The 20,465-nt window shown below is 35.6% G+C and overlaps 5 protein-coding genes across 7 annotated transcripts; 2 read left to right on the top strand and 3 right to left on the bottom strand.

Annotated features, from left to right (window-relative positions):
• The first annotated feature begins 1,625 nt into the window (after positions 1 to 1,625).
• LOC143470355 (aurora kinase C-like) lies at positions 1,626 to 3,010 on the top strand. Its single transcript, XM_076968421.1, has one exon. It carries the CDS (start codon positions 1,658 to 1,660, stop codon positions 2,642 to 2,644), a length of 987 nt encoding a protein of 328 aa, XP_076824536.1. The 5' UTR covers positions 1,626 to 1,657; the 3' UTR covers positions 2,645 to 3,010.
• Positions 3,011 to 3,562: 552 nt separating this feature from the next.
• LOC143470357 (inosine-uridine preferring nucleoside hydrolase-like) lies at positions 3,563 to 6,801 on the bottom strand. Of its 2 annotated transcripts, none has more exons than XM_076968423.1 (7): positions 6,661 to 6,801; positions 6,105 to 6,321; positions 5,712 to 5,861; positions 5,375 to 5,434; positions 5,129 to 5,240; positions 4,808 to 5,001; positions 3,563 to 4,677 (listed from the first exon to the last, which is right to left on the bottom strand). In XM_076968423.1, exons 2-7 carry the CDS (start codon positions 6,291 to 6,293, stop codon positions 4,396 to 4,398), a joined length of 987 nt encoding a protein of 328 aa, XP_076824538.1. In that variant the 5' UTR covers positions 6,294 to 6,321; positions 6,661 to 6,801; the 3' UTR covers positions 3,563 to 4,395. The 2 variants fall into 2 exon arrangements, with proteins under 2 accessions (XP_076824538.1, XP_076824539.1); XM_076968424.1 differs by lacking the exon at positions 6,661 to 6,801 and adding an exon at positions 6,523 to 6,653.
• LOC143470356 (pyrimidine-specific ribonucleoside hydrolase RihB-like) lies at positions 6,322 to 11,025 on the bottom strand. Its single transcript, XM_076968422.1, has 7 exons — positions 10,916 to 11,025; positions 8,194 to 8,407; positions 7,897 to 8,046; positions 7,583 to 7,642; positions 7,339 to 7,450; positions 7,057 to 7,250; positions 6,322 to 6,834 (listed from the first exon to the last, which is right to left on the bottom strand). Exons 1-7 carry the CDS (start codon positions 10,939 to 10,941, stop codon positions 6,553 to 6,555), a joined length of 1,038 nt encoding a protein of 345 aa, XP_076824537.1. The 5' UTR covers positions 10,942 to 11,025; the 3' UTR covers positions 6,322 to 6,552.
• Positions 11,026 to 11,036: 11 nt separating this feature from the next.
• Positions 11,037 to 15,094, bottom strand: LOC143470358 (ubiquitin recognition factor in ER-associated degradation protein 1-like). The gene has a single exon (XM_076968425.1). It carries the CDS (start codon positions 12,529 to 12,531, stop codon positions 11,587 to 11,589), a length of 945 nt encoding a protein of 314 aa, XP_076824540.1. The 5' UTR covers positions 12,532 to 15,094; the 3' UTR covers positions 11,037 to 11,586.
• A 244-nt stretch (positions 15,095 to 15,338) lies between these two features.
• Positions 15,339 to 17,906, top strand: LOC143470361 (centromere protein M-like). Of its 2 annotated transcripts, XM_076968430.1 has the most exons (4): positions 15,339 to 16,423; positions 16,553 to 16,729; positions 16,943 to 17,083; positions 17,379 to 17,906. In XM_076968430.1, the coding sequence occupies exons 2-4, from the start codon at positions 16,558 to 16,560 to the stop codon at positions 17,609 to 17,611; spliced, it is 546 nt and encodes a 181-aa protein (XP_076824545.1). In that variant the 5' UTR covers positions 15,339 to 16,423; positions 16,553 to 16,557; the 3' UTR covers positions 17,612 to 17,906. The 2 variants fall into 2 exon arrangements, with proteins under 2 accessions (XP_076824545.1, XP_076824543.1); XM_076968428.1 differs by lacking the exon at positions 15,339 to 16,423 and having other exon boundaries at positions 16,445 to 16,729.
• Positions 17,907 to 20,465: the final 2,559 nt, after the last annotated feature.

The following is a 20,465-nucleotide window of genomic DNA, read 5'->3' on the forward strand; positions in this document are numbered from 1 at the left end:
TTGTTTTTTATCGTAGTGGAAATGTTAAAGAAATATTTAGGTAGCCAAGACTCAGGCTATATTTACACGGTTCAAGAAAGTTTGCCAAGTTTTCTTAAAGTACGCGAGCTGTGTTATCTACTGCACGATAATATGAGGTAGGCTAATTATACCCCAGGTGCCCTGTAGCCCAGGCCTACACCGTAACTTTCATTCGCCTAGACCAGTGGTTCCCAACTTTTTTCAGCTTGTGGCGCACTAGAAAAATTATAAAACGCTCGCGGCACACTTACAGGAGAAGAAATTTTGCTTTAAAAAATTTATTTTTACGTGTTAATGCGATGGAAGTGCTTATTGGATGGACATGTGCTTATTTATCAACTATTGAAGCAGTTAGAGCGCTTTTAAGTCGCATAGGCTATGCTTGTCTGCATGCCTTATTTTAAATATTTATACAGTTTTTTTCCAAAATTCCAAAAAGATTCGCGGCATACCTAAGTATCTGTGGCGGTACACACAGTTTGGGAATCACTGGCCTAGACCCTTGGCTATAGCCTTTTAGGCTAGGCCAGGATGGAATGTACCGTAATTTTTTTGTGCACTGGAAAGCATCATTTCTAAAGACTGGTGTGCACCAGGTATCTAATTTTGCACTGGTCACAACGCTTTTTTTCCATACCAGTATACGGGCTAGGCTATGACTGTATGAGAAAGATTGCATAAGTGTACACTTGGCCAGCTGTTACACACCTGCAGACCTTCGCCAATTTCTCGGCAAATTCTGCCATAAAATTGGCTACATACCGGCATCATACTGCATGAGGCCCAAATGCTTACCTTTAAGCTTAACCTCTAGGCAAAGCTACCTGACTATACTGACTAGAAGGTATGACAGTTTTCGAAGAGAAATTGTGCACTGAAACCTCAATTTTTCTTTTATTTATTATAAGTCGGCATTCAAACAAGTTGAAATGACTGGCTTTATTTATTATAAATCGGAAAGAAGATATAATTTGGTGTGCACATTGATAAATTTTGTGTGTAACTGCCGCGCTTTCCACACTTGAGCCACCGGAGTTCTTTGTTTTCATCCCAAACGAGAGTAATAAGCCTGTCAACCCCTGCGTTGTATGGAGAAAATCACGTCTTGGTGCAATGGATTGCAAAGTATGGTGCTTTTTGACGATACCGGAACAGGTATTGTTCGAAAGTTCATGTCAATGGTCTTGTAAATGATGCATTATATATAGTCTGTTCTATATCTGCAACAAATATCAAATGAAATAGTTTTGTCAAATTGCTTTGATGTGTGAATGCTGGTACACACTTTAAAACCTGGTAAAGCATATTACTGGCTGACTTAATTAGGGATACTTTCAATGCAAACCACGCCAATTTTGTTAAAATCTTAAACAAAAGTAGGGTTTGACATTTATATTGTACAAAAAACAAATTTTCCTGTTTAGATTACCTGCAGTACTGCAATAAGTCTGTAGTTAAATAAGTTATCAAACTCTGCTGATGCATAAGTAGATGCAATGCTGTTGATATCGTCCTCTTCCTTAAGTGTAAATTGTACACATAAGCTGCCTTGGTTATTAGCACCTTTTTTGTCTGTCCCAGAATGCATGCTCTTTTGTCGCTAAGTCAAGTAATTTTGTCATTTTTTTTTCAGTTTATGTTATTAACTTTGTTTTACCCAATAACTTTTGTGGAAATGAATTCCGCTGATAATGAAAATAAAACTCCAGCACCAATGACTGGAAAGTCCACTGCAGAAGGCAGTAGCAAGCAGCCTGAAAGCAGTGCTAAAAAAACGGGCGGAAAATCAGAAATGGACAATTGGTCTCTAAAGAATTTTGACATTGGCAAACCTTTGGGCCGTGGGAAGTTTGGCAGCGTTTATTTGGCACGTGAGAAGAAGAGCAAATTTATTGTTGCTCTAAAAGTTTTGTTTAAATCTCAACTGATGAAGAGCAACGTTGAGCACCAGCTTCGCCGAGAGATAGAAATCCAGTCACATCTTCGTCACCCACACATCCTCAGGCTCTATGGCTACTTCCACGATGATACCCGCGTGTATCTCATACTTGAGTATGCTCCACGTGGTGAGATGTACAAGGAGCTCCAAAAAAAGCAAAGATTTTCAGAGGAAACTACTGCCACTTACATTGCAGAATTGGCCGACGCACTGAAGTATTGTCATAGCAAGAATGTCATACATCGGGATATCAAGCCAGAGAACTTGCTGATGGGTCTTCGTGGCGAACTAAAAATCGCTGATTTTGGCTGGTCCGTTCATGCACCTTCATCAAAAAGGCAAACTCTCTGTGGAACATTAGATTATCTACCTCCTGAGATGGTGGTAGGTAAACACCATGATGAGAATGTCGATCTTTGGACTCTCGGAATTCTGTGCTATGAATTTTTGGTTGGCAAGCCGCCGTTTGAATCACAAACTAACCAAGATACGTATCGGAGGATTACAACGTTGCAGTACCAGTTCCCACCCCATGTCTCAGATGGAGCACGTGACCTGATCAAACGCCTGCTGAAAATCAGCCCCAAGCAAAGACTTCCACTGGATGATGTGATGGCTCACCCCTGGATCAAGGCAAATGCCAAGGTACACAAGTTTGGGCCTGACGGTCGTCCAATTGATTAGTACTCACTTAACTTGACAATTCTAACTGCCCCGGTTCATTTGTACTGTCGCCTTTATTTTCGTTGTACATACACTCCTACGAAATGGTAGGCCTTTATATTCCACTGCTTTGATTTCATGATACCCTACACATGACTAGTTTACAGCATTGACTTCATTAGCAATCTTTTTCTAAAAAGTTTTGGCAAACTTGCAGCTTTTTTCTGGGTTAGGCGTAAAATATGCTGCTGCTAATTTTCTCCTGTAACATTTCCTGCAGGATTTTCATTGGAGTTTTTGTTGTTTTTGTCTTGTATGCGCAAAATTTGGTTAAAATTACGCCTTAAACAAGATACCTGAAAGCAATAAAACCGATGAAAAAATTTGGGTTATAGTGGTTAATGCTCAGCTCGTTTTTGCATAAATAACTAGCTAGTATATTCATAATTTTAAAGATACTGTCTCATGTATAAAAAAGCTGTGTCCCGATTAGGCAACTGCTTTTTCTCAATTGGTGAATACGATAATTGGAATAGGTGATAGCAAATTATCGGAAAGAATTCTCTTCATGACGCCAGGCCAGGAGATGACCAGCATGACTTGTTTTTTCAAGTCTTTTCTGAGACATTCTCGTGCAATCTTAGTTATGGCCTCTAAATTAGAAAATTTAGGGGCTTTGTATTTAATCTAATTAGCATTATTCTTTGTCTGACATGGTGAACCATTGGGTAATCAGAAAGAACTTCATTTGAAATTATAGAATTATACTATTATTATTATATTTAGCCCACTGCAAATGTATTCGTGGGGTTATTGTAGATCACTGACTGACTTGAGTGCAATGGCTTCGTCAGAGCCAATACCACAATCAAACAAACTATAATTTTCACACATTACAGATAATGCTTTCACATGTAAACTACCAGAAAACAGAAGAAATAACATGTAGCACACATTTTTAATATTGAAGAATGCGTAATCGGATGAATAGAATGCAGCAGCAGCTCATCATTTCAGAATTGTAAAGAAAACCTTTTCAATTTGACTTAAAAATAGAGATAACACACTGACTACTTAGTACAATCGAAAATAACACTGTATATAATTGACGAATAACAATTTATTGCCACAGTTGAAGTGTCAAGTGAAAATTTGACTGATGTATCATTTCAAATTATACTGCTTATATACATTCGAATCCACTTTATTTGGCCACAGGATCATCAGGACAAATGTCTCAAGAAAGCAACAATTAGCATAACACACATCATTCCATTGTTTAACTGGACAAACATAGCTGTTCAATTCAAAAAATGACAAGCATACATTTTGAGTGACCATGGCGTAATAATGATATAATAATGCTACTGTATTATTGGAAATAAGGTAAGACAAATTCACTACCTATTGAGCCTATTGACATGATGCAGAGTTTTAAGTTGACTGCAGTAATGAAGGGTTATAGAGTTGGTTGCTCTATGTGCTTATCTTTTATTTTGAATATTTTTTACACTTAAATGATCCTTTTCTGGGCCTAAGGGTTACTTTTTTGGACGTTTTCATTGCCTACCCGCTACCCTTTTACTGTATAATAGTAAAGATAGGCATTTCAGCCACTTGACGCATATCTCTCCAATATTCAGAAAAGCTCATTTTTCTTCTTAATTTGAAGAAAATCAGGTGTAACCAAAGTGGCCAAATAAAGAGAAGTTGACGTTTAATAATATCGGCATTGCGTATATTTTAAAATTCCTCCATGTTAAAAATCTGTTCTACTGAAACGTTTCCTTCAAAAGATTGTGATATTTTTCAAAATCAAATGAATCATAAACAGTAATCGTGCTGAAATTGTCCGACTTATTACAATAGTCAACAACCACATGTCCACGAGCGTGGTGTCCTCCAAGTTCAATGGTAACTTTAATTTGTTTCGGTTTCAAACCAATGCTGGAGTCAAGAGCAATGGACATGGCGTAGGCATCACAGAGTACCATTCCCCCACTACAGTCTCTATCAGTGTCTCGTGAAAACACATCCAGTGGCCTTGTCACCATCTATCATACAAAGCAACTCGTCAAGAATGCGTTAATTGCAAATGAACTGGGAAATTACGTTCAATCAATTACATACTATAGCTAATAAAACAAATATACGTGTGGTACTGTCCATAGAAAGCATACTTACGTGAGCAAATTTCTTTCTGTCATTTTGGTCTCCCGAAAATAGATCATCAAAATAATTCCAAGGGAGTGAATTTTCCAACGTGTATTCCCAGTTAACCAAATGTATAGGACATTTGTGTGAAAAAGAATCCAGAGTAATAAACACTGCTTCTGGGTCCATACAAAAATTAAATTCTGCTGCAGGAGTACAGTTTCCTATAAAAGAATGTTTACATTGCACAGCTGTATGTCAAAGCTGTGCATCCAATAAAACGCAGTTGGAAAAGGTTTAGATGTCATTGTTGTTCATTACTATAATTAATTATTATTGTTTAATTCTTGCCTTGAGCAAAGCGTGTTCCACCCATTATATAAATCCCAACAAGTCTGCTTGGTAATTCAGGATCTAATTTTACTGCCATTGCTATGTTTGTCAAAGGGCCTGTAGCAACTATCTATAAATAAAACAACAAACTCTTCCAACAACTGGAGAAAAAACTATAAACAGTTCAGCAACGAACCATGTGCGGTTTGGATTTATCATTCCTCAATGACAACTTTGTGGGCACATTCACTACATTTCACTGACTTTTAATTTTCCTGTATACTTTTTAGAGAGCTTGATAATTCCATTAACAGCATGATCCTCCTGCCATAAAAAGTTATCTTTAGGAGAATGTTATAAAAACTTAAAGACACCTTACCTTATTCATGCATGTAAGGTTTCAGATAAATATGAGAAATTTTAATCAATTGACATTTTAAAAATAAAATTCCTCACAAATGCACTAAAAAAGTAATGGTTGTGTACTTTTCAACACTAAACAAAAAAGACATTGGTCATAATACACAGCGAAAATACAGTAAAAGTAAGGTTTGGACAGTATCTTTAGACTCTGCCATAAAATCCAACAAAGCATCGCTACCTCTACAAAATCCAATAAATCCAAAGAAGCCTCAGGAAAAAAATCCGGACGTCCACCCATGCCATCCTCCCCATGTACACTCGAATTCTCTGTTGCCTGTGATGGGTGGATAGAAACAAGTGGCTGTGAGCATCCTTTATATACCGGAACCTATAGAATATAGAAGAGTGGTTGTGTGTTTCAAGGCAGGGGATATACAAAAACCCAACAAATTTGTGTTCTTTAGAAAAAAATCGACAACTGGTGCTTGAACAACAAAGAATCATTTGCCAGAAAGCATTCATCTTTTTAACTAGCAATATGACACCACTGGCGATAGTCATTGTGCTGTGCTTGCTTTTAAGTATTTATTAAGAATCATTCATTTAATACTGTAATTAATAACAACGCTACCTTTCCCAACTGATTATAAAGCTTTAAAACTCTCAGATTGTTCATGACAACGTTATCCAACTTGGTGTTTCCTCCAACACAAGTTATACCAACTGCTTTTGCTTTGTGTGATTGCCCGAGTAGCATCATTAATGCAATGGCATCATCAGAGCCAGTATCACAGTCAAACAGAATATAATTTTCACACATTTTAGATATTGCTTTTGCATATAATTACCTGGAAAATGGAAGGCGAATATTCTTTCAGTATTTAAAAATATTTAACCAGTAAGTAAACAATTCGAACACAGCAAAAATTTAATGCTGTAGTTTATAATTCCTAACACTAATTTTCGATGTTGACATAAAAATACTTATGAGTTGACACACAGGACCACTTAAGCAAAAATACAATAAATGATATCGACAGATTATATACCTTATATGTTATCTACAATTAAACTCTGTTCTACTGAAACGTTTCCTTCAAAAGATTGTGATATTTTTCAAAATCAAATGAATCATAAACAGTAATCGTGCTGAAATTGTCCGACTTATTACAATAGTCAACAACCACATGTCCACGAGCGTGGTGTCCTCCAAGTTCAATGGTAACTTTAATTTGTTTCGGTTTTAAACCAATGCTGGAGTCAAGAGCAATGGACATGGCGTAAACATCACAGAATACCATTCCATCAGATCCATCCCTACCCTTATTCCTTGAAAACTTATTCAGTTGATTTGTGACCATCTGAAATAAAAAAGACTGTCAACATGCATTACAAAAAGGACAAAATAAGAACCCTATAGAAAAAAATAACACAAAGCCAATCAAATCAAATGTGGTATGACCAGATTAAAATAGATTATGTGAAAGAAAAACAACAAATAAGCAAAACCAAACAGCATTACCCAACAAAACCAAGCTATGTTATCAAATAGTAAACATGTCAATCTTGAGTTATGTCCTTACACATGCAAATTTCTTTCTATCGTTTTGTTTTCCAGCAAAAAGATCATCAAACAAATGCCATGGAAGGGGGTTATCAAGAGTGTATTCATAGTTTATTAAATGTGTAGGACACTTGGGTGAAAAAGAATCCAGAGTAATAAATGCTGCCTCGGGGTCAATACAAAAGTTGAATTCGGCAGCGGGGGTCCAATTTCCTGGATATAAAGACAATAATCGCTTCATACACATGAAAAAAAGAGCATGTGAATGCACAAACTAAAATAATTTGGTTTTTGCTCTTGCCTCTTGCATAGCGAGTTCCACCCATCACATATAATGCATCAAGTCTATTAGGTAGATCAGGATCTAGCTTTACTGCCAAGGCAAGGTTTGTTAAAGGGCCTGTAGCAACTATCTGTCAAAAAATAAAATATTAACAGTTGCAACCAACGAATGGTGAATTGTACGACTTTCAACCAACTTTTCTTCTTAAGCCTATCCAATAAAATCCCGGTCTGAAATTTTATCAAGAAACACGTTTTCGTACTTTTAGTTTGCCTGCATACTGCTTTGAAAGCTCGATAATTCCATTAACAGCGTGATCTTCCTGTGCAAAATGACTTTATCAATAAATCTTGTTGACAGGATAACCACAGTGCTTGTTAAACCAGTTAACCTTGCTTCAGTAACAACCGCAACAACAGTTTTATCTTACATTTTACAATTAAAACTTATTAAGCTTCACATGAAAGTTCCAGTTAATTAAAATTATAGATATTTGATTTAAAAAAATGATAATGCTGGACACGGTTTAGCTGCATTTTAAATTCAACTAAATGTACATAAAAATTAGAATGCCACCTCTAAAAAGTCTAACAAATTATGAGAAGCTTCTGGATAAAAATCCGGTTGGCCTCCCATGCCATCATCACCATGTACATTGGAAGCTGATTTTTTCTGTGATGGATGGATTGAAATAAGTGGATCTGGGCATCCTTTATACACTGGAATCTATGAAGTATAATGACTTAAATACCAACAGATATTATAACAAATGTAACAACTGTGCCTGTTATAGCCTATTTGGTTTAGCTTGTAGGGTTTACATTTAGCAATTGCTAGGAGATAAGTGAAAGAAATTTATAAAAAATATCTTACATTTCCTAGTTGATTATAAAGCTTTAAAATTCTCAGATTGTTCATGACAACATTATCCAACTTGGTGTTTCCTCCAACACAAGTTATACCAACTGCTTTTGCTTTGTGTGATTGCCCGAGTAGCATCATTAATGCAATGGCATCATCAGAGCCAGTATCACAGTCATACAGAATAAAATTTTCACACATTTTATTTATTTCTACCTCACAATAACTAGTTACACAGCAAAAAAACAGAAGCAGTATCGAAGCTTTAATTAAAAATTGTGGAAAATGTACATAATGAACACAATCATATTTACTTATGCTTAATTTTTTTCATTTTTGAATTGATTACTTTCTGACAATGAGGTGCAAAAAAATAGCTGACAAAATTAATTGCAGATTTATTAGCAATGGCCAAAGTAATTGCATTGTTGCCTTGTACTTTGCGAATGAAGTGTTAGATTCCGTATTAGTTGACCTGCATTATCGATTTTTTTACAGTATCTTCTTTACATAAAAAGCGTAACTATTCAGTAGAAAGTATTTGCCGTCAGTGAGTTTATTTCATGTTCATGATTTGTCATGTGAATATCGGCATAGTTTTTCAACCATTTTTGTATAGTATCTTTAGCTATTTTGGTTAATCAAATACATAATATCAACAAAATCAACGGGACACCTAATCCCCTTAGACCAGGGGTTCTTAAACTTTTTGGCACACGCCCCCTTTGACGGTACCTAAAAAATCCGCGTCCCACCCTATTGCAAAATAAAAAAGCATTAAACAAAACAATAATTTATTTTCAATTAACTTTTATTAATGTGAAGGATGCAGTTGTTTTTGGGAAACCAAACGTTTAATTCAAGGCTTTGTAGAAGATAATGCACATCTTAGGTCGGCTTCACAGTCAAATTTGTTCCTAGGTTTTGTCTTTATATTCATGAAGATGACGCTGCAAACGACTTGGTCTAAAATCGTCGTTGCTTAGCTTTTCTAAGCATATCACGCATTGCGGTACGACTTTTCCGTTCACTGTGGTATCTATAAAGCCATACTTCAGATAATTTTGGTCATACTTTCTCTTTTTTCTACTCATTTTGTGTCAATACAATTAGTTTAATTACTAAAATACCTGGTTAGTAAATCAATACTAAATCTAAGTTTTACTTCATTTTACGGTTTTAATATTGGCTGACGTTGGTTTCACCCTATTTAAACCAGGTGCGCGACATCACTATTTTAACTATGTGTGGCCGACACTGCACACAAATTTTCAATCGTTAATAACTCGAAAATTATACGTCGTAAACTGACCGGATTTTTACATGTTAGTAGCAAAAACATCTGGCTTCCTGTATACATCATAATTGTAAAACTAAAGAAAATGCATTTAGTGTAAATTAAGTATTTCTACAAGTGATACATTTGTAAAAGTTTTTCTTGTTACGCCGCCCTCCATTGTGAGAAAAACCAGGTCACCGCACAAAGAGAACACAAGAGAACAGTTAGTTAGTCGAGCTAGTAGTGCGGAATGAGTAAACGAAAACAATACACTTCAATGTGGGGAGATAGCAAGTATCATGAGGTAACAATTGACGTATTTCAGAATCCAAATTTCAAAAATACACTTGCCATTGTGACACACTTTAAAATTTTAGTAAAAATGAACCTATAGCGAAAGTCAAGAAAGCATGTTTAGACATAACTCATATAATAGACAGTTTGTCATCTCTCGCGCCCCCTTTATGAATGTTACCTGCCCCCCAGTTTAAGAACCACTGTCTTATATTTATATAAAAAGCCACGGACACATAACAGAACTTTTGACTTTAACTTAATTTTATTGGTAATCTAGAAGTTCGGTGCATATAATACCAGTATACAAATATCATACTGTATAATATTCTTCATGCACCACATGATATTTTACCAAAACACAGTGTTCAGATAAAGTAAACAAAAACATGAAAGCACAGAAACAACCAAATTACTGAAGTTAAAAGTTTGAAAAACTTTACAACACATTTCTCCAAACAAAGGCCACTCATCATTAATGTAATACCGGCACATGTCATATAAATTTATGGTTAATCAGCATTTTGTGAAATGTAAGAACAGAACATCAAAACATAGTGGTACATAAATTTAAAGTTTCAATCTACACAGCACTAGGCTTAAGAAAGCGTTTTAAGTAACATTAATACGTCAAGTCAAGATAGAATTACTACAAATTACATACCAGTACCACTTTAGCCATACCATGCACATGAGTGCATGCAATGTCTGCTTAAAGGAAACTTTGCGCATCATGAAGCAAAAAGTGTAGTTTCAAAAACCTAACAAACTAAAAACAACCCTGATAGGAATCAAAGATAACTGATAGTAGGTGGCGCATTTTCAGCAAGTACAAAAAACTAGGGTAGCGCTATCTTTTTCTGTCTACAGCGTAAATCCAAATCGCAAGAACTGAATAGACTAACAAAGCATGTCTATTCAAGAGTAACTATCTGATAGAGACAACATAATCAGACCTATAACTAAAAAGATATCTGCTAAATTATGTCTACTCAATATAGTGAGCAAAGCAAATAATTTGCGTTAAAGCATCTAACAATATTAATCATTAACTAGATTACCTACAACCTATTCTTTAAGAGCAATCAGTACTGCTAAATATGAGACACTAAATCAGTGCAATGCTAGCAATCTACAGTATCAGCAAAAATATTTACTTACCAGTTAGTCGGCATTACTGCAATCATTTTGCAGTATCATCGCTTTGTCTTGAGCAAACTGGCAAGCAACAAAGCTATACTGTCAAAATGATATATGAAGTAATATGAACCTGTACATAAAGCTGAAATATAAACGTATAAATAAATGTCATATCATTACTCAAGCAGAATTTCCAAGTGTTTGCGTAAACATGAATTTGGACATCACGCTGAGATTTGTAACAATGTCTGTTCATTAATTGTGCCTTTGAGCAATCTGTGCTACATAGCATAATTTACTTGTGAAGAGCTAAAGCCTTGGATTTTGCTATTTAACACTTACAAATCTATTCGACAATTCATTACAAGCCCACAGAAAATAAGCAGACATCACATAAGAAAACATTAAACATGACACCATACAATGTTAAAACCGAAACCACATATTTCAGCATATGCAAAACACTCAATGAAATATAAAATGAATAACAATAAAACATTCTTAAATCTAAAGCTATTTTATTTATGCAAAGTTGGGGAATTGTAAAGACTTGTTGATGCATTACTAGCAATCAACATACATGACAAAATTTCCCAAATACAAAGTATCATTCAGACTGCAGCAAACTTCGTTTTTGCTAAATTGATTATTTTAAAACAGTGTTTAACCATTTTGTTTTACAATTATTCACTTCATTTTTTCCTTTTATTTCTCAGACTTTGGCCTTGTCCAGAAAAGGCCTCAAAATCGGTTGATGGGCCAGCTTCAGGTTCCTTTTTTGGAAAATTGTTCCTAATGTATGTTAAGCTGCCAAACTTCCATTTATAGTTTGGTATTCCCCTTTTAATCGATGACATGTCCAACTCTGTTTTTTTGGCTTTAACTTTTTTCTTTTTGCCATCCAGTCGGTTGCCAGCACCTTCGAATGGTGAAAATGTGGTGTTTTCTTTCATGTACTCTTCGATTGCTTTCTTCATATCTGGAGTTCCAACTGAAAACGCTTCCTCTGCTTTTTTCGGTGCTGGTGGCTCATAGCCAACAGGAGCATCAAATTCCAGGCTGATGTCACATTCGATAATACAAACAGCTGTTTGGGGTTTCACTTCTAGCACGCATAGTTCATACTGACGGTTGTTGTACTGGATTGCAATAACATCCCCCTTTGTGAGACACGCAAAGTTACGAAGAGCATTCTCTAGAACTGCTTTCGGATTTGAAATATCATGAAAGTCTTTTGACTGAGGTTGAAACCGAGCATATGTTGCTATAGGCAATGTGCAATTTTCAACATGAACAAGATCTCCTTCTGAAAGCAATAGATTCTGCATCATCCAGTACGGCAAAAATATCACACCTTCTTCAGCTACAAATTCAAGGACACCACAATGTGTTGAACGTTCATTGGCTGTGTTTATGTTAGTCAATTTAAACAACATTGGATAAGATATATTTAGGCGGCTAAGCTGATCCAGGGCAGAAGGAGGCATGATAATTTTTCCTCCCTTTTTAATATCTTCACTTTTGGTATCAGAAAGAGCCCCAAAACTGCTCGAGTAGCACCTATATTTGTTGCTGAATCGATTTGCCCTTGGGCCGCCCATCATTCCAAACTCATCGAACATGTTCATTCCAAACATAATTAACTATATCAGATTTTTAAATGTATGATGTTCACTAACACTGCACAGGAAATAAAACAGTTAAGTAACTTTACAGAATTGCACTTATTGGATAGGCTAATCACATGCATACAATCAATCAGATAAAAGTTTTAAGTTAAAAAAGCATTTTGTTTAAAGATAAAGTGAGAAAAGACAGAACAGATGGCTGCAATATTAACAGCTCAAGAAAAGTGAACACTAATATACCACGGTACAATAAGTGGGGAATTACAAAATAATCATAGGTAACTTGGCAGCGTAGTTGTCAGAATGCCAAACATGAAATAATGTGAAGCGGGTGTTTTGTTGTCATTGGAATACCTTTGGTCAAAGCATTAATGGTGCTTTTTCTATTCAGTGAATCAGTGATACTGGTGAATCAAATCAAACTAAATCCAGGCATAGCCACAAAAAAACAAATAAATAAACCAAAGAAAAATATGTCTCCATATAATAATGCACAATGTAGGGATCAACCAATTTATTCCGGCCAATATTTAACACTTCGATGCATATAGGCACATTTTCTATTAATGCAAAGGCTGATATGATAGTTATTTGGTGACAGTGTATGAGCCAATTAGAAGAGGAATTTCAGGACAAAAATGTTTTGCAGGAAAATCATCGACGGAAATGCAGAGCGTTAAAAGCAGTAAACGCTCTATTATGAAGTGTTGTTGAAATTTCACAACCATCGAAAAAATTAAAACGCTTTTGACTGACATTAAACTTTCATTATATGTGAGTGTGCAAAAACGCATGTGTAAAAAATCGTGTATTAAATCAAGTGCGCAAAAATGCAAATCTTGGTATGATGGCGTGCACTAAAGCCATAATTTTTTGTTTTTTTATTGTAAGTTGGTGATCGAATAACTCATAGTGGAAAGTGTAGCACCTGCACGTACGAATATAAACCTGCACTCTGAACTTTTTTAGTTCACACAGCAATTTATAATAAACAAACAAGCAAAAATTGATTGCTTCATTGTCCATTTAAAATAAACATACAAAAAGTATGTTATTTGTTACAGTTGTGGTTGAAACCAGCCATGCCAAACCGCAGAGCATGGCAGTTTTTGCCGAGATCTCAGGGGTGCAGAAGCAATTCGGCGTGCATGTTGATGAACCTTCTGTGTGCAGCTGCAATACTTTCCACCATGTCATAGTCAAGGGACAAGTTTTTACAGTAAAAAACAGAGAAAAAAGTGGTTGTTACTTAAATTTTTTAGAGAGATTTCTCCTTTCCCCAGTGTGCAATACCAGATGTGCTTCTGCTGGCTGCCACACTCTAGGCCTATAGTCTGGTTGCCATGCTTTCCAGTTGGGCAAACAACAAGCTTTTCTTCGTTTATTGATTATAAATCGGCGTGCATGATAATGAATCTCATGCGTGAAGGTGCCACACTTTCCACTAGGCCTAATAGCTTATATGATACCGTTATCTTTTAGGTTCCATTCATGGAAAATTGGTGATTTTAAAGTTAAGCACCATAAGAGCTCATCAATGCGTAACCACATCAGGGCTACATTCACAAGTCTCTTTGTAACAGTCTGACTTTGTATAGGACAAGGGTATGCTACTAATTTATGTTTAAATTATAGACCTACGCTTGCACTTAAGATTCAGTATGTATTATCATTTGTAGACCTACAAAGATTAAAATGAGATATTTCACAATTCTTCACTTTCAGTAAGTCAGTAAGTGGGCAATGGGTTTATTCTGCACAACCGTAATAGGCCAATTCAGTGCCTTGGCGCTTTTCACAGATTTGTTGAGCATTCTGCAGATTCCTCATTCCGCAAATTAAAAGGACAACTTGCCCAAACAAAAGTCAGTGTAAATAAAAAAAAATAACTTTGAATTTTTTAAAAGAATTTTTTGCAAAATAAGGCAGCAAATGCAGATAGGCCTAGATGATAATATCTACACGCCTAGTATCTTCTGATCCTACGGTAACAATCTATCCAGTTAATGCTTAGATCCATTAGACCAGAGGTGACGAACTTTCGGTTAGGACCCCGCCTCCGAGTCCGAACACGCGACCAGCAAAATAATTTTGTGCCGCCCGCAAATCGGTTTGACAATCGCTCTTGCATGGCGAAGCATTTCGGGGAGACCAGCAGTCTTGCACTTTCTTTGACCTATTTCTAATCATTGCGCAATGAGATATCAAAAGCTGATAGCACGATTGAGTCGCAGCAGTATGTCTTCAATAAATTTCCGAACTCAACCGATTTATTTTTTGCGGCCGCAGGAGCAGCTAAAATCTGCCGAATAAAGCGGTTACACTTGAGTGCTAATTATTACGCAAAACTGTACAGGTTACAAAAAGTTGTGCGGGCCGCTTACTCAGCTGTAGCTGACAAAGTGGTCTGCGTCAGGGTTCGTCACCTCTGCAGACCCTAGAATCTGCAGGATCTAGAGTTGTAAATAAATAAACACGTAAAAATAAACTTTTTTGAATTAATTTTCCTCTCCTGTAAGTGTGCTGCGAGCGTTTTATACTTTTTCTAGTGTGGAACAAGCTGAAAACGTTTGGGAACCACTGGTCTACGGCCTAGACCTAGATCCATTACTAAGCAATTTTTCCGAAAATACGGAGAATCATGTGTAAAGTTACATAGAAATCTATCTGTTCATCAGATAAATTCCGAAATGATTTGAACAATTCTGAAAAAAAATAAGAATTTTCAAAATGGTTGCAACGATTTCGTACCAGATAACTTTGGTTTAGCTTCACACACAATACCGATAAAATTTTTGGTATACTTTTTTAAAAATTTGTTATTGTTTTTGGGAGTTTCCCTATTTAGCACAGTATGTTTAAATCTTTGTTGGATCGTAATTTGATCTATTGACTAGGTCTAAGCCTAAGCGTTCACTCTATTGTAAACTTGTGCAGGTTTGTGCAGACCGTGTCCTATTTGCGAGCCAGACAGGAAAGATAGATATCGCGTAAAGGAATTCATATGCTGCTAACTTGAGCGAAATCTTCAAAATCCCATGCCTAGAACGCTTGTGATTTAAAAAAGAATGAAAGTGGGTCGACAATTTCTGTTGTAAAATAAAGACGATCGAAAAAATCTTGTCACCCCAAAAAAATGGCGGCAGTAACTCAGAAAGGGCTTGTTATCTGGTAATACTTGTTATCTGATTTTTACTCTTCATCTTTTAGTACTTTTGTGGGCCTCAATATAGTGGCCTCACTAGCCTAGGCCATGAAAACATGCTTTTAAGCCAAACTTCCTGGCTTTGCATGTACCTTTTTCTCATAAAGTACTGTACCGTATTTTCCAACCTTGAGTAAAAATTATTCTCAGTAGTTCTGGGTAATTTATATGTATACTTTGCCAACTGTTTAAACTGGACTACAACCTCCTCTGACTTAAGTCGCACAAAGCTGAACATAGTTAATGCACATAGCTTCCCAATGCTTCACGTAGTTGTTGCACATAGTTGTACGTATTAAAAGACAATTAAGCTAGACTTTGAATTGAAATAAACGATGCGTTAAAACCGGAGCACATTGTAAAATGATTAAAAATAAATACTATACAGCAAAGCGCAATGATTATGCTGTAACAAATGTCTGAAATTGTCTGCTTCTGCATTTATAATGTTTGTATCCACTTTAGCTCTAGTTTAAACTTAAAATAGTCAGTTCTTTAATGCTAACACAAAAAAGAACTTCCTGGTATTTGCACACATATGCACAAAGTTAAAAGGGATTATTTTAATATATGCCTTAACTATATTGAAATGAATAGCAGGCCACATTGGTGCTAAATTGACCTAGAACAAGCTGGTTATAAAGTATGGTGTCATAAAAGAAATCGCTCAATAAAAAAATGGAATCTAACTTTCAGGTTACTAAATGAAGATATAAGTAAATTTATTAAGGAGATGTGCTTTATTTTTGCGCACTTTTTCAATCTATCGATCTTTTAAACTTTTTTTAGAAGTTTTTTTATTGTAAAGTACCTAATTGTAAGTAGGTACAATGCCATTTCCACGCAAAATTACTTTAACAAATGCTGGAGAGACACCATCATTGCTACTTGTTGGATCTTTTGGCGAACACCTTCAGGAAATTGCTATGGGAGTTTTAAAAGAGGCTGAAGAGAGGCAGCAACATATCATTGTATATACTAGTGACAAACTGCCTGTAGATGGTAAGAAAAATCATAGCTGGAAAGTTTGGAAACTAAACGGAAAGTTATTTTAAGTCCTTATACTGCATTGTTATATGCTTTTTGATTCTTTTTACTGTAGAGATTTCTTTCCCAAAACAAGAAACTTTCCCACCTGGAGAAAATAAAGTTATATTGTTAACTTGTCTGCAACACAAATGTTTTAACAATTTCTCATTCAATATATTTTTACAGGATCTGGAGTGAATGATATTGTTCAAATTTCACTTGTTGTTTTTTTCATTGACGTGTGCGACAAAGAATCACTTGCTAGAGCAAAGTTGTCCTTGACATTTTTACCGGTAGAATTTTATTTGGGAAGACTTCTTTTTGTGGGTATGGCCTGTTGTTTCAATATTCCACTTTCTTCTTGAACATGTTTCTGTTTCTTAACAGCTGCTTTTGCTAAACTATTGTTAAGAATTAAGATTCATGTAATTATTGCATTTTTTTACAGTTAAAGTAATGTGTTTAATTGTAATAAGCCTTATTTATTAATTGATGTCAATTAAAGTATATTAATAGCGCAGAGTTTACAACTTAGTTTTGAAATGTTTTCCACTATTTGCATGTTTTTTTTGCCCAATTTGAGTCTATTTTTTGTGAAATTATTTATTGTGTGTATTTGCAGGTTTGAATTTTTCTGATGAAAGTCAGTGGAGCATATCACCAGAGGAAGTGTCCATTCTATCAAAAGAATGTGATTGCCCCGTCCTCTGGGGTTCTCTGGACAAAGTATCTGGGAAAGCTGTCTTCATGTCACAAATTCTAACAAAACTGAAACTATTATCATCTGATATTCCATACATTTCTCCAACCACAATGTGTGGGAATAGTAGAGATTATTCTACTGAACATGGCTGATACTACTACTTCTCTAATTACGGAAGTGCTGTATGCTTAACTATTCAATTTAATTGGCCTTGAGTTCTTGTAGGTTAAAAGGCTGCTATTCACGACATGCGTCAGTGCATTTTGGCTTTTTAGAACTTCTGTTTTTGTGACAGTTACCGTTCAAAAAACTGTACAGTATGTACAACATATTCAAACTTGTAAATATTGTAGATTGTACAATACCCTTGTACAAATTTAAACTACTAATGAACAACTTTCAGTGTTGAAATCGTAAATTACAATAAAATTTATTGTTGATTTTGAATTTATTATTGAAATTACCTTGCACACTTTATGCAAAACATCCACAGTCCAGTTCATACCCACATGATTGAATAATTATAATTATATACATTTTACAAAAGTAGGCTAAACAATTTTCAGTAAGTTAAAAAAATTTACCATTGGGTTTTTAGTTACTGAATAAACCTTTTGGGCCAAGTTCTTCATCTTCAAAGCATATCAATTAATGAATGCAAATGATAACATCATAAATGTGATAAAATATTTTGAAGTTTTTAAACTATACTGTAAAACGTTTATTTTTCGTCATTGACTATTATGAGGAGGGAAAAGTATGGTGGTAACCTCGTTGAAGACTGGTCACACAAGAAATATTGTAAGATAAGTCATTTTTAGGAAAGTTCTATTTCAAACACATAGCAATAACATGTTGTATGTGAAATATGTGTGTACAATAACATGTTTGAACAGCAAGTTCTCTTAAATCAATTCAGTTGATGACTGAGAAAGTTATTAACGTATTTTCTATGTTGCAGCGCCCGTCAGATAAAAGCATTCTTGCAAAAGATAAAGTTGCTGGGGTTGGACTTGTGTCGAGTGTGACTATGCTGACTTCACGTTGTTTGCAAATACCTTCGATTCAATTCTGATGCAAACGAACCTCTGTCAAGTAATATCGCTCGTGTTGGTCAGAATTCTTTGCTTAGTGCAAAACCAAACCAGCCGAAACGTCAACTTCATCCAACTGCTGCCAAAGAAAAAATGCTGTTTGCTTCAAGGGTGAACTATCGAAAATCTAAAAGGGAAGAAAGGAGAAATTTATGCAGAAATTATGCAGTTTTACTCAAGAAAATGAACATTGCCACCAAAATGGACAGACGCTATTAATGTGGAAATGAGAATCAATAAGGCGTTGAAAATTCAAGGCTGTAGCAAACAAAAAAAAATTGTTACAAAAAAAACCGTAAATAAAAAGAGGAAGAAAATGAAGGAAAAATATTCACGAGTGGAGAAAACATAACTGAAAAGGTAGTCGTGGGATCATCTACTCCTGAAAGATCCTAAGGAAGTAAGTTGAAAAACTCGTACTGTAAGATTGTCAATTAAACTATAGGCCTATAGTTGACGAATAGCAGTGAACGTTCCTTCATCTTCATAAAAGCATACCTAAACAAAGGCCTGTTACGTGAAGGTCAGCGTTCTTCTATATACCCACGCAGAAACGTAACACTAATGACTACAAACTTCAAACCGAAGCTTCGTGTAAGGAACATTTATCGGAAGTCGACGGCAGGCTCTATGTACAACCGAATTGTTATCACTGTTATAGGTTTAATTGTAGCGTTGATTCTTAGCTATTTTTTGTTGTTTAGCCTTTTGTTTTACTATTGACGAGGTTTTCAATTTGTCTGAAAATAAGATCAGATGTGCATTCAAAGAAAGTAAGTTACAAACGTAACCTGTTAAAGATCGTAAAGATTTTTTTGATATTTTTTTTGATATTTCAAGGGTTATTCTACTCAGGTTGTTTCACACGTAAGTAGGCGTACAGTTATATATAAATATCATAATTAAATTTTTCACGAGTTAAAATGTTCATTAACGCATTTTTTATGTTGTAGCGCCCGATAAAATAAAATATTCTTGCAAATGATGAAGCTGCAGATGCTTGGGAGTGGTTTGAGTGTGACCATGCTGACCTCCCGTTGTCTGCAAACACCTTTGATTCATTTTTGAAACAAACAAACCATGAAGACACCAACGATATCGCTCCCGTTGGTTATACCAAGTGAAAAACTAAACCGGCCGAAATGCCAATTCTATCCAATGAACTGGTTGCCCATTCCTTTGCAGCAGAAACATTTGAAAGAGCAATTTTTGCGAAAGCAAAAAAGTCATTACAAAACTTGGTAACAGTGTGGAAATGAGAACCAATAAGGTGTCGAACATTCAAGGTTGAAGCAAACGAAAAAACTGCCGCAACCGAATCCGTAAATAAAAAAAGAAAGAGATTTCTGGCAATAGAACCCTTGAGGAGAAAGCATAACAGGAAGGTGTTGCGCGGTCATTCTAACATACTAGTATATTTAAAGAACACTTTTAATAAGTAGAAATTGAACTTATTTATAAACATTCCTTCGCCTTGCGTGAATTGGGAAATCTCCAGCTCTACTTTTGAAAGAAGCAGCCATTCCCCGTCAGAATGTGTGGCGGTCCCTGTCAATCAACGAAGAAACTGTCTGCTGACGAAAAGTCTTTTCCAAAGCCGAATAGGACGACGGATGACAAAGCTTTCTTGACTGCTGAACCGAGAGCGAAAGCGACTCAGTATGAAACCGAAAAAAACGCTTAATTCCTTATGTCTTTTTTTTTGGTTTTTTTTTTAACATTTTTTGCGATAAATATTGTCTAGTACTAGTCGATCGTGCTTAAAGTACCACTCTTTAAAATGTCTGCTCAGTTGATTTTGTCATTCTCTGCTGGCGGACTTATGGCTCCAGGTTTGTTCCCGCCAATTTTTTTTGTGAAGGAGGTTCAGGGGCTGTAGCTTAGGGTGAGCAAAGCGTAGGAGATACCACGC

This window comes from Clavelina lepadiformis, chromosome 9, assembly GCF_947623445.1.
Source record: "Clavelina lepadiformis chromosome 9, kaClaLepa1.1, whole genome shotgun sequence".
In the NCBI taxonomy this organism is placed as follows: domain Eukaryota; kingdom Metazoa; phylum Chordata; class Ascidiacea; order Aplousobranchia; family Clavelinidae; genus Clavelina; species Clavelina lepadiformis.

What these genes read in the sequence shown, in the direction of transcription:
- LOC143470355 (XM_076968421.1), top strand. Translation starts at nt 1,658, where the DNA reads ATGTTATTAACTTTGTTTTACCCAATAACTTTTGTGGAAATGAATTCC.
- LOC143470357 (XM_076968423.1), bottom strand. Translation starts at nt 6,293, where the DNA reads ATGTGTGAAAATTATATTCTGTTTGACTGTGATACTGGCTCTGATGAT. An exon ending in AGTATACAGGAAAATTAAAA is followed by an intron (nt 5,241 to 5,374) that starts GTCAGTGAAATG and finishes TTTTATTTATAG; the next exon opens with ATAGTTGCTACAGGCCCTTT. An exon ending in ACAGAAAGAAATTTGCTCAC is followed by an intron (nt 4,678 to 4,807) that starts GTAAGTATGCTT and finishes TTTGTATGATAG; the next exon opens with ATGGTGACAAGGCCACTGGA.
- LOC143470356 (XM_076968422.1), bottom strand. Translation starts at nt 10,941, where the DNA reads ATGATTGCAGTAATGCCGACTAACTG. An exon ending in GCAGTAATGCCGACTAACTG is followed by an intron (nt 8,408 to 10,915) that starts GTAAGTAAATAT and finishes CTGTGTAACTAG; the next exon opens with TTATTGTGAGGTAGAAATAA. An exon ending in ATTTGTTAGACTTTTTAGAG is followed by an intron (nt 7,643 to 7,896) that starts GTGGCATTCTAA and finishes CATTTTGCACAG; the next exon opens with GAAGATCACGCTGTTAATGG.
- LOC143470358 (XM_076968425.1), bottom strand. Translation starts at nt 12,531, where the DNA reads ATGTTTGGAATGAACATGTTCGATGAGTTTGGAATGATGGGCGGCCCA.
- LOC143470361 (XM_076968430.1), top strand. Translation starts at nt 16,558, where the DNA reads ATGCCATTTCCACGCAAAATTACTTTAACAAATGCTGGAGAGACACCA. An exon ending in TGACAAACTGCCTGTAGATG is followed by an intron (nt 16,730 to 16,942) that starts GTAAGAAAAATC and finishes ATATTTTTACAG; the next exon opens with GATCTGGAGTGAATGATATT. An exon ending in GGGAAGACTTCTTTTTGTGG is followed by an intron (nt 17,084 to 17,378) that starts GTATGGCCTGTT and finishes GTGTATTTGCAG; the next exon opens with GTTTGAATTTTTCTGATGAA.